General features: G+C 45.8%; 1 protein-coding gene across 2 annotated transcripts; it reads right to left on the reverse strand.

The window, feature by feature from the left end:
- Positions 1-1,959: 1,959 nt before the first annotated feature.
- si:ch211-59o9.10 (uncharacterized protein LOC561841 homolog) lies at positions 1,960-12,277 on the reverse strand. Of its 2 annotated transcripts, none has more exons than XM_036003491.1 (11): positions 12,162-12,277; positions 11,071-11,303; positions 9,806-9,859; positions 8,786-9,180; positions 7,144-7,238; positions 6,480-6,581; positions 5,709-5,784; positions 4,420-4,511; positions 3,357-3,475; positions 3,159-3,258; positions 1,960-2,215 (listed from the first exon to the last, which is right to left on the reverse strand). In XM_036003491.1, exons 2-11 carry the CDS (start codon positions 11,208-11,210, stop codon positions 2,138-2,140), a joined length of 1,251 nt encoding a protein of 416 aa, XP_035859384.1. In that variant the 5' UTR covers positions 11,211-11,303; positions 12,162-12,277; the 3' UTR covers positions 1,960-2,137. The 2 variants fall into 2 exon arrangements, with proteins under 2 accessions (XP_035859384.1, XP_031168977.2); XM_031313117.2 differs by having other exon boundaries at positions 8,786-9,176; positions 9,802-9,859.
- Between the last annotated feature and the right edge of the window lie 262 nt (positions 12,278-12,539).

A 12,539-nucleotide genomic window follows, 5' to 3' on the forward strand; every position in this document is an offset into this window, starting at 1 on the left:
GCTGTTGGTTGATAGGTAGCTGTTGGGTTGATAGGTAGCTGTTGGGTTAATAGGTAGCTGTTGGGTTGATAGGTGGCTGTTGGGTTGATAGGTAGCTGTTGGGTTAATAGGTAGCTGTTGGGTTGATAGGTGACTGTTGGTTGATAGGTGGCTGTTGGTTGATAGGTAGCTGTTGGGTTAATAGGTAGCTGTTGGTTGATAGGTAGCTGTTGGGTTGATAGGTAGCTGTTGGGTTAATAGGTAGCTGTTGGGTTGATAGGTAGCTGTTGGGTTAATAGGTAGCTGTTGGGTTGATAGGTGACTGTTGGGTTGATAGGTGGCTGTTGGGTTGATAGGTAGCTGTTGGGTTAATAGGTAGCTGTTGGGTTGATAGGTAGCTGTTGGGTTGATAGGTGGCTGTTGGGTTGATAGGTAGCTGTTCGGTTGATAGGTAGCTGTTGGGTTAATAGGTAGCTGTTGGGTTGATAGGTGGCTGTTGGGTTGATAGGTAGCTGTTGGGTTAATAGGTAGCTGTTGGGTTGATAGGTAGCTGTTGGGTTAATAGGTAGCTGTTGGGTTGATAGGTGGCTGTTGGTTGATAGGTGGCTGTTGGGTTGATAGGTGGCTGTTGCTGTAATGCTGATGCTGGACGGGAGAATGGGTGCTGGTGCTCTGGTGTTTTGGTATCTTGTGGCTTGTGGCCGTTCCTTTGTGGTGTCGTGGCTCCCTCTGGTGGTGTGTTGGGCTGTAGTGAATCTAGCTCCTTGAGGGTTTCTTGGATGAGACTGTCTACTGAAGGTGATTGATGGTGAATGGTTTTGGATTTGATGGCTAGCTGTTGGTGGCGGTGTAGGCGTGGGTCTTTGGGGGGCTGCTTAAGTGGTGGTTGGGGTTCTCTGGTCAGCTGTAGGTGGTCTTGTAATTGTTCCCGTGATGGTTTGTTGTTGCTGCCTTGCAGGTTTTTGGGGAATGGAGCAGTTTTGGTGGTGGTGATCTTTTTCATTTCTTCCTTGGATAGGGGTCCAGTTGATCATTTTGGCGAGTGATGTGTACGCGTGATTGTGATTGTTTGTGTTTAGATGGGGAATGTGTGTGTGTCTGTGTCTCTGTGTGTGTGTGTATCTCCATCAGACAGACACACACACACACACACACACTGTCCATACGCTACCTATTTTATCTCTCAAAGACTGAGAGTAAAGGTTGCCTGTATGTTTGTGTAGCGTGTCAATATGTTCTGTTAATTATCAGACCATCTGTTACCTAGCCATTCATCAGATCCCCCACAGTAATCCCGTAGCTTTCTTGTGCACATATTTAACATCCAATACTGCGGTGATTTATATGCTATAGCTACAACCATCTATACACCATTCTCTACTGTTTAAAACCATACCATTTACTTCACAAACATGACCGGTTATAATAACCACAACACATATGTCTTTGTTAACTACGTGTGTTTACTGAGAGTAAAAGGTAACAGAGGGTAACATATAATCTTGGTCTTACCAGCATGTGCTCTCTTTGTTTATAAAGGAAAGTTTGCTGCAATTCTCTGGTTTAAATGACGCTAGGACTTACGGGGTAACAGGAAGTGACCCGAATCTTGAGTAATACATCTATTAGCCATCAAGATATCTTGTGAAATTGGTGAAATGTTTGTGTGAATCATATAAATAATATTCGGTACATTTCTAGCTTTATAAATGTATTCATTTTGGCTGTTTTAAAGGTCCCATGGCATAAAAATGTCACTTTATTTTATGAGGTTTTTTAACATTAATAGGAGTTAACCCAGCCTGCCTATGGTCCTCCAGTGGCTAGAAATGGTGATAGGTGTAAATTTCGGGAAAGATACTTCAGATACAGTATCAGGGGACCACTAAGGTCTATATAAAAGCATCCAAAGAGCACCATGTCATAGGACATTTAAACAGACGGAAGTTCGTCCTCTCGAGACAAAACAACAGCAGCAGGAGGTTTCGAAGGTTTTATTATTTTCTTTTGAGTCGATTCAGTTCTGACATAAAACAATTTAAATAAAAAGTTATAAAAACAGATGAGTTGTCCTTTAAAACTACAAACTACAGAGAGAGAGAGAGAGACAGGAATACTGGCAGAGGAGAGCCTCGCCCCCGGGAGAGGAGTGCTGGCGTCAGAGGGGTTGTGGGGGGGAGAGGGCAGCGGCGCCGTCCGCCAGGTTGGCTCTGCAGATGGGACAGGTGGCGTTATCCTGCCGGAGAGAAGACAACCATTTCATCATCCTGTTAAGGCCGTCACACACCAACCAGACGGCCGTTAAACACCGACCAGACGGCCGTTACACACCGACCAGACGGCCGTTACACACCGACCAGACGGCCGTTACACACCGACCAGACGGCCGTTACACACCGACCAGACGGCCGTTACACACCGACCAGACGGCCGTTAAACACCGACCAGACGGCCGTTAAACACCGACCAGACGGCCGTTAAACACCGACCAGACGGCCGTTACACACCGACCAGACGGCCGTTACACACCGACCAGACGGCCGTTACACACACCGACCAGACGGCTGTTACACACACCGACCAGACGGCTGTTACACACCGACCAGACGGCCGTTACACACACCGACCAGACGGCTGTTACACACCGACCAGACGGCCGTTAAACACCGACCAGACGGCCGTTAAACACCGACCAGACGGCCGTTACACACCGACCAGACGGCCGTTAAACACCGACCAGACGGCCGTTACACACCGACCAGACGGCAGTAAAGCCAGTGTGACTGATCAGTCTCCCTGAGTTGGTCCAAAAAGTTCCTCAGAACACACTGAAGAGAAGAGACGAGACGTAATACGTCTCCATAACAGCTGGCGGCGCTAATCTGGATTGTCGCCCAAAAATGAAAACCGGCAGCTGATTGGACGAACGCGTCACGTGGGTCTGGCTGCTCCGGAAATTCAAAGCCAGACTGTCAGAAACACGTTTCGGTGAACTATTTTAGTCCAATATGAGATCGTATTCTGAACGAGCCGCCATGACAGTCTGGGAGAAGCCAGACCCACGTGACGTGTTCGTCCAATCAGCTGCCGGTTTTAATTTTTTGGGCGACAATACAGATTAGTGCTGCCTGCTGTTATGGAGACGTATTACGTCTCGTCTCGAGGGACTCGAACGTTACCTTTAACCATCGGTCGATGCACTGGACGTGGTAGTCATGGAAACAGGGCAAGATTCTCAGCTTCTCCTTACTGGTGTAGTCACAGAAACAGATCTGACACCTGTCAGCCAATCAGAGCAGAGGAACAGAGGAGTCATCAGCATTTTAAAGCCCTGACATCACAAGTTATCACCCCTGTCGTCGTGGTTACGGACTCACTGTGTGTTCCCCGCGCCGGCAGCCGGCTGGAACGTTCTGGTGGGAAACCTCTGGATCTCCCTCCGACTCAGCCGGTTGGACACCACGGTACCCTGGCGCTCCTCGAACGCCAGGAGAGCCTGAGGGACAACGAGGGAAATGTTCAAATATTACACAGATACAGGAACCGGACTGTTGTTACAAATACTCAGAAAATAATTCAGAAATACATATATGTCACAGAAATAATCACACACACACACACACACACACACACATACACATTCACAGAGAGACAGAGACACACAGACACAGACACACAGACACACACACACACACACAGAGACACACATACATACACATACACAGAGAGACAGACAGACACACACACACACACACACACACACACATAGAGAGAGACACACACACACACACACACACACACACACACACACACACACACACACACGTTATCAAGATGCATACTCGCTTTTTAGCGTGTTTATCAACGCCGTTTGGCCTCCATTGACTTACATTACCTTGTGATTGCGTGTGAATTGACGCCGTAGCGAGTAGGATGAAAATCCTCGTAGGGAGGTTGGTCGGGGGGGAGGACGGGTCAAACACAGGACTTTCACCCAGGAGACCGGGGACCGGGTCCCACATGTTACGGTTCCTAAACTGAACCGCCACGTTGTTCTCGTGATAACACGCCAAGTGGCGTGTATGTTTCTGTCCGCTGTATACAGCGTAGACATCCACGCTGATAGCTCAGAATACGTCCAGCTAACACGCCACTGGGCTTAAGAAAGTTGCCGTGCATGTTTACGTGAAGTCATGATGTCATGTGGTCACACTAATCAAACAAACTGGACTTTTTGGGCTCCAGTGTACTCGGGATACCCCGATGTAAAAGCCCCCGTGGCTTTAATCTTTCTGTCTGGTCGTATTTCAACATAAATTGGAGCTTTATGTATTTATTGCAGATGTATGAGAATCGGGACCAAACTGTGTTTTGGTTCGAGGTCGCAGGGGGAAATAAAAAAACGCAACATTAGAAGTGGCGTTTCCCGCTCTTCCTCACCTCGTAGTCGTTCCCCTGAAGGTCTTCTGAAAGCTCAGGCTGGGCGTTCCTCCGCCGGCCCCGCCCACGTCTTCTGGTTTGACCAATCAGATCTATGGAAACACACGAGCACCAATCAGTGGCGAGCTTTTATAATGAAGCAGCCACAGGAAACGCAAAGTGTTTATCACTGTCGTGTTCATTAAAATGCGTCCACAGAACAAAAAAAGGATTTTTAAGGCCGATATGGATACAAATATTTGGTGATTTCAAAATCCGATATTCCAATAGATAGACAGACAGACAGACAGCTAGGTAGGTAGATATAAAAAGATAAATCCAGAAATGCGTAACAAAACATGAACAGATTTCCCTAACATTAGTTATTTGGAGTTATTTATGAGTCCTCACTAAAATAATATGATAATACAGTTTAAAAATAAATTTTTATTGTCACAACAGAACATCAAAATATATTAAAGTTCTGATAAATAAAATACAAACTTAAGATCTGAAACTTAAAGGGTTAAACACGAGGGACGATGTAGAGGGGTGTGTGTGTTGTAGAGCGCAGTGTGTCTGTGTGTGTGTGTGTGTGTGTGTTGTAGAGCGCAGTGTGTCTGTGTGTGTGTGTGTGTCTGTGTGTTGTAGAGCGCAGTGTGTCTGTGTGTGTGTGTGTGTCTGTGTATTGTAGAGCGCAGTGTGTCTGTGTGTGTGTGTCTGTGTGTGTGTGTTTGTTGTAGAGCGCAGTGTGTCTGTGTGTGTGTGTCTGTGTGTTGTAGAGCGCAGTGTGTCTGTGTGTGTGTGTGTGTGTTTGTTGTAGAGCGCAGTGTGTCTGTGTGTGTGTGTGTGTCTGTGTGTGTGTCTGTGTGTGTGTGTGTGTGTGTTGTAGAGCGCAGTGTGTCTGTGTGTGTGTGTGTGTGTTTGTGTGTGTGTGTGTGTGTGTTGTAGAGCGCAGTGTGTCTGTGTGTGTGTGTGTGTGTGTCTGTGTGTGTGTGTGTGTTGTAGAGCACAGTGTGTCTGTGTGTGTGTGTGTGTGTGTGTGTGTGTGTGTGTGTGTGTGTGTGTGTGTTAGAGCGTCCTCTGGTGGACAGACTATGCAACGCCAACACTCAGAACATGGTAGAAGGGGGTTATGTCCGTTTTTATTTTATTTTTTAAATATTCATTTATCGGCCGTTATAAATACAGATAGTTTGAATAATGCCTAATATCAGCCCGCCGATAGATCAGTCTGGCTCTACATTATTATATAAATACAACAGAAAGCAGTCGGTGAAAAAGCTCCTGTGTGTGTTTAATGGTCTTACCGTCTTCAAAGGAGACCAGAGGAGAAACGGCCGCCAGGAGATGAGGCATCCAGCTGGGCTCCACGTAGGGGTAATACTGCAGAGGAAACAAGCCCTTAACTTCACTTATTAAAGCACTTCCTGCCATCACACTGACAGATGTGTCTTAATGCAATAATAACATGCATCAGACATGAGATACACACGGGACTCGTTACGGGGTCACCGAAAAAAGGGTCCAAAATAAGTTACACAAACGTCAGAAAAAGTGTCAAAAAAAAGATTTTTCAATGTTATTGTCCCTTTTTTGGACATTTTTCTGATGTTTTTGTCTAAAGAAAAGGGACAAAAACACAGAAGTGTCCAAAGGGCGCCCGGTTAGTCAGGTGGTAGAGCGGGCGCCCACATATAGAGGTTTACTCCTCGACGCAGCGGCAACGGTTTGACTCCGACCTACGGTCCTTTGCTGCATGTCATTCCCTCTCTCTCTCTCTCCCCCCCCTTTCATTTCTTTAGCTGTCCTATCACAATAAAAGCCTAAAATGCCCAAAAAATTTTCCAAAAAAGGGACAAAAACTGACAAAAATTTCCAAAACAGTTACAAAAATATAGAAAAAGTGTCCAAAAAAAAACCATAGAAAAAATGTCAAAAAAACATAGAAAAAATGTATCCAAAAAAGGGACAAAAACATAAAAAGTGTCCAATAATAATAATAATAATAATAATAATAATAACAATAATAATAATAACATGCATCAGACGTTAGATGAAGTGTGAGGTGTGTGTCTCACCGCGTGGTGGCTCTGCTGCTGATGAAGATGATGAAGATGATGATGATGATGATGAAGCTGCTGATGCTGTTGGCTGTGTGACTCCTCCTGGTCAAACTGGGCCTGTGTGAGCAAACAGAGCACCGTGAACACCTGTATACGTTGCACAGGTGAGGACTTTATATCTCAGGTGAAGGACTCTGACTACAGGTGAGGACTTTATATCTCAGGTGAAGGATTCTGACTACAGGTGAGGGCTTTATATCTCAGGTGAAGGATTCTGACTACAGGTGAGGACTTTATATCTCAGGTGAAGGACTCTGACTACAGGTGAGGACTTTATATCTCAGGTGAAGGACTCTGACTACAGGTGAGGACTTTATATCTCAGGTGAAGGATTCTGACTACAGGTGAGGACTTTATATCTCAGGTGAAGGACTCTGACTACAGGTGAGGGCTTTATATCTCAGGTGAAGGACTCTGACTACAGGTGAGGACTTTATATCTCAGGTGAAGGATTCTGACTACAGGTGAGGACTTTATATCTCAGGTGAAGGACTCTGACTACAGGTGAGGACTTTATATCTCAGGTGAAGCACTCTGACTACAGGTGAGGACTTTATATCTCAGGTGAAGGACTCTGACTACAGGTGAGGGCTTTATATCTCAGGTGAAGGATTCTGACCTGCAGGCTCCGAGCGAACGCCTCGTCTTCCTCCTCCTGAGCAGAGCGGACCGCGGCCTCCTCCTCCTCGTCGCTGATGACGATCTCCTCCGCCGCTGCAGACGAGGAAACAGATGATCAGGACCAAAGGGACGGAGCTGTCTTTCAACTCCCCATTTAGGGACCAAAGTACTGATTAAATACATAAAGTTTCAGACAGAATACTCTTTTTGCGACAGCATCAGCTGGCCGGTTCAGATCGCGGCAACTTCAGCCACAACGTTCTCAAACAGTTTTGTTTTGTTGCCAGTCTTTGGTCTGAACTGTGATTAAAGGAGCACTAATGAGTTCCTGCATGGTTTCAGCGTGATTTCATTTTAGTCTCAAATGGTAGTTGTCTCTCCTTGATCCGCTAGCTGCCTGGTCCCTGAACACACCGTGAAAAAGCCCGGTCTCAGGAGACACCACAGGGCTCGGAAACGTCAAACTAACACTCACAGTAGGGACCAGGCAGCTAGCGGATCAAGGAGAGATGACTACCATTTGAGACCAAAAATGAAATCGCGCTGAAACCATCTAGGAGCTCATAGTGCTCCTTTAAGGGGGCTTTCACACCTAACTCATTTGGTCCGGACTTATTGACTTGTCAGTTTGATCCGAACCAGTACTACAGGTGTCAAACCTCCCCCGGAACACGGTCCGGATCAAACAGCCGAAATTTGGACCGACCAAAAGAGGTGGTCTCAGTCCAGATCAAGCTGAACCATGGTCCGGTTTGGTCTAGTGTGAAAACTTTTTCACAGAAAGTGACATGTTCTTATTAATCTCAACACTATTTCCTCCTAACTCCTGTTGAATCCCATCAGACTAGAGCTCTCTAAAGTCACTTCTTCTTCACCTTGTTTGTTAGATCATTGTCCTGTACTCATCAGGATCTTATCTGAGCAGATGTCTGTCATTCAAACAACTTAGTTGTAATTTAAAACTCGTCCAGCCAATTTAATAAAATCAAGGGTTTTATTCGTGCTCAAGTCCATAGATGCAGTTAATGGATACAGGCACGAAGAACTGAAGGCTCTGTTAGCGGTTAGCTCCAGTTAGCTCCGTTATAGGAGTGGTTGAGACTGCCATGGACAGGGGTAACAACCAGACTCTGATAAATGACATTCGGGGAGCTTCCACAGCGGTGTGGCCGTGGTGTTTTGTACGGTTTTATTAGTACAGTTAATCCCAAGGTAAGAACACCAGCAACATGCTACTGCTAACGGTAGCAACTGAGCCTGAAGGGACTGTGCGGGACACACGGCAAGACTTCACGAGGGGAGGGGCTGGAGGCAGCTGGTCTGGGTACGCTGTAAAAAATGTCGCCTATTCATGTTTTTAACACTAGGCTGCCCGCAGATGCGCCTGCTTATTAATCGGCTTGATATACTGGGATATTGGCCGATGCCGATTATGTAAAAAAATGGCAAAAATCGGCCGATTAATCGGTCGACCTCTACTCTGAACCCCCAACTGCTCAGAGCTCCTTTAGTGCATGTATAGGTACTGAGCATGTGTGTGTAATTCAGAGTGAAAACATTGTAATTTCTCTTGCAGGATTAATAAAGTATAATTATAATATATTATTATTATTATTATTATTATCATTATTCCTCCTCACCTGTTGAGGCGTCTACCTGCTCGCCGTTCAGCCATCTCTTCTCCTCTGCGGTCAGGAAGGACAAGGACTCGGCCGAGGAGGACGCCGGCGGCGCTGGCAAAGCTAAAGCCGCCGCTGGCGTCAGACTTTGCTTCAACCTCCGGCTGAGACAGGCAGGACTGGCTTCTCCCTCCACTTCCTCCTCTGATACTGGGGTGAAGTAGGAGGAGGAGGAGGAGGAGGAGGAGGAGGAGGAAGAGCAGGACGCGGTCGGCCGCGGGGCTTCCAGCCAGGGGCCCAGATGAAAAGCTCGGAGAGATGAAGCTGGAACAAAGCCCTGCTCCCCCATCGCTGCAGCCAGGCATCTGCGTTTGGACTTATGTGGTCGCCCTGGAGACCCAGCGGCCGCCGCCTGAGGACATAAAGACAGCGGTCAACATCAGGACGCACAGGGCTGGTGACGGCGGTCAACATCAGGACGCACAGGGCTGCGGTCAACCGCCGTTTGGCCTCCGTTGACTTACATTACCTTGTGATTGTGTGTGAATTGACGCCGTAGCGAGTAGTATGAAAGGCCAAAAATCCGTGTAGGGAGTTTAGTCGGGAGGGAGGACGGGTCAAACACAGGACTTTCACCCAGGAGACCTAAACCTAAACCCAACTGTAGCTTTTTTCTCGCGATAACACGCCAAGTAGCGTGTATGTTTACATCCGCTGTATACAGTGTAGACATCCACGCAGGTAGCTCAAAATGCGTACAGATAACACGCCACTTGGCTTAAGAAAGTGGGCGTGTATGTTTACATGAAGTCATGATGTCACGTTGCCTTATCTGTGAAATAAGCATGTAAATAAACATAAACAGGCTTCTATTTATTCTTCTAATTCGTTTCAGATCCCCCCCCTTCAAAGAACCGTAACCGAAACGAAGAGTTAGGGTTGGTAAAATCAAAACGATGCCCAACCCTAGGACGCCACAGGGCTGGCGACGGTGACAATACGTAAACACCGAGCCGAGTCTCGGTGCTGTGACTTACTGGACTCAAGTGTTCCTCTGTGATGCGACTGTGTCTCCTCCGTTTGCCGAGCTGCGGGCTGGTAAATAAAAACAGATGTTAACATTAAAATCAACAGTTTGTTTTTCCCAAAATCAAATCCTACTGCTGTTAACAGTCACGTTTCTGGAGCTGGACATTTGAAGTGTTCTGTGTGGCTGCACGATATGATGAGCAGACAAAAGGCAACAGTCATTTCAACACCCCTATGATGGATATCATCTTGCTCGATGGCGTTTTAAGCCCCGAACGTCGACTTCAAGGCACCTAAGAGCAGTGACACACCGAGCCGATAATCGGCCGTCTGACAGTCTGGCGAGGTCGGTGACTCGAGTCTGTTCGGTGTGTTCCGTGCCGTCGTCCATCTGAGGAGCTGTCGGCCTTCATTTTGGCCGACCTGACTTGCTCAGTCAGAGAGCGGGCAGTCGGACTCAATGATCCATCTGATTGGTGGAGAGCTAACGCGGAAACGGGAAGCGTACATGTTGGCAGGTCTGAACACCTATCATCTTGCTGCAGAACAAATCTACCTACAGGTACAAATAAAGTCCCCTGAACTACAGTGTTCTCTGTATTAATAACTCACATTTACATGATTTTAATCAGGGATGCACTGAATCCAGGATTCAGCTTCTGATAGGCTGAATATTGGGCTTTTTGACGGGGTTCTGGTTTCTGCTGAACCATAGAATTTTTTCCCAGTGAACCGAACCCTACGCTTGCACTCCGCGCGCTACGCTGGTCGCCGTAATGACGGCGCCGTTGATTACAGGAAGGTGTTTACGTAGGTGGAGCGTTCAATGCAGCAGGCTGTGAGGAAGTGGAAATGGAACTGGTGAGCAGAAAAAGTGATGTTTGGCAGAACTTTCAGTCAGAAGAAGACCATTCAAGTCCAGCTACATGATCAATCTGCAATGCTGATTAGTCTGGTGGTGGCGAGGACCCTAAACTATACACAACATCACCGTTGTTACAACATCTGGTAGGAAACATCTGGAAGAATACGAGTTGTGATGAAGGAATCTACAGACAGCAGCCAGAATGCAGCAACTTCAGGTACGGCAAAGGAAGGACAGTCACTGTTTACTTCATTAATGAGTTTACTGTGTTCATGGACTGAGGATGGGACGAGGATTCAGCAGAATCTCAACCAGGGGATTCGGTATTCGGCCAAACACCAAAAATCTGGATTCGGTGCATCCCTATTTTTTATATGAATGTAGCACACATTGAGACAAGTAGCCATGTTACCTTGGTGTTTCTGGGACGATGACGGAGAGATCATGTAGATCATAGTAGTTGTCAGCGGGGTCGAGGAGGCAGCCTCGGTTCAGACCTCCAGGACTCTCCGGCTCAGACGAACACGGACTGCCTGGAAACGACTGCTCCATGGCCGCCTCCTGCACTGTTAAAACACCTGGCTTCCGACTCTAAAAACGTCTTAAAACCGGACTCATGTCATCCGGGTGTTGATGACAATTCACCTGAGAAATAAAGAAATTAGAGAACAAGTTAACGACACAAACATAGCGCCGAATTATTAAGCTTATGTTACAGTTTCTACAAATTATAATAATAAAGGGACAATGAGCTCAAAAGAGAAGACTACACAAAGACTAAAATAAAATGTGCGTTTTTGTGAGCGGACACCGGTAAAATAAATATTTTTATCTTTTTCTTTATTTAAAAAAAGAGGGACAAAGCACATTATCAACATGAGCACATAGTCCAACATTTAAATGTGTCAGATTTAGCAATGCAGGTTAATTTTCATCTGCAGTTCCCAGCAGGTTGATGGCTTAAAAGTAAACAGGAAATAAGCTACAAAACTACAACACATACGCATAAAACAAGAAAACATGAGCATAATAAGCATAGACGAATTAAATGACACAACCAGATCATGACAGCTGGCGGGTTGATAGTATGAGAAAAACATAACAAAAATAGCCACAGACACAGGTAAAAGTGCATAATGTTAGACGTACATTAGCATTTAAGCAAGGACAAAAGCACCCAGCAGGAATAGAAAGAAAAAGGTTAACGACACAAACACAGCGCCGAATTATTAAGATAACGTTACAGTTTCTACACATAATACTTATAAAGGGACAATGAGCTTAAAAGAGAAGACTACTTGAAGACTAATCTAAAATGAGCGTTTTTGTGATCGGGAGCCGGTAAAAACAGACTGTGTAGCATTTGTTAGCTGAGTTAGCATACAGAGCTAACCAAAGTAGCTACAAATACACAAACACGACGATAAATCGATGTAAAAATCAATTAAACTTTACAGCTACCAATGATAGCAACATTATAAACGTGATATATGTTCGCTTTACCTAAATGTTGACGTCCTTTTTTCGGTTTGTTAACGGACGATATGACTGCGGTGAGGGAACTCGCTGCTGCTGTTGGACTCACAACAGGAAGTGGACTTCAAAATAAGAGCGGGGAATTCCGGCGCAACACAAAAAAAGTACCGAAAATTCAATTTAAAACTTTCAATTTCAGTTTTATGTTTACTAAACAATACAAACTGTATAAAAAGGTGGAACAGAGATGTGAACTGAATATGAGAGACGGAGAACACAACAAAAGTCAGTCTTGTAATATAAGTAGAATTTTAACGTATCTGTATTTTACGTCGTTATTTATATTTCTGGAAACTTTCCCTTGTGTGTGTGTGTGTGTGTGTGTGTGTGTGTGTGTGTGTGTGT

This window comes from Sander lucioperca, chromosome 7 (assembly GCF_008315115.2).
Source record: "Sander lucioperca isolate FBNREF2018 chromosome 7, SLUC_FBN_1.2, whole genome shotgun sequence".
Classification (NCBI taxonomy): Eukaryota; Metazoa; Chordata; class Actinopteri; order Perciformes; family Percidae; genus Sander; species Sander lucioperca.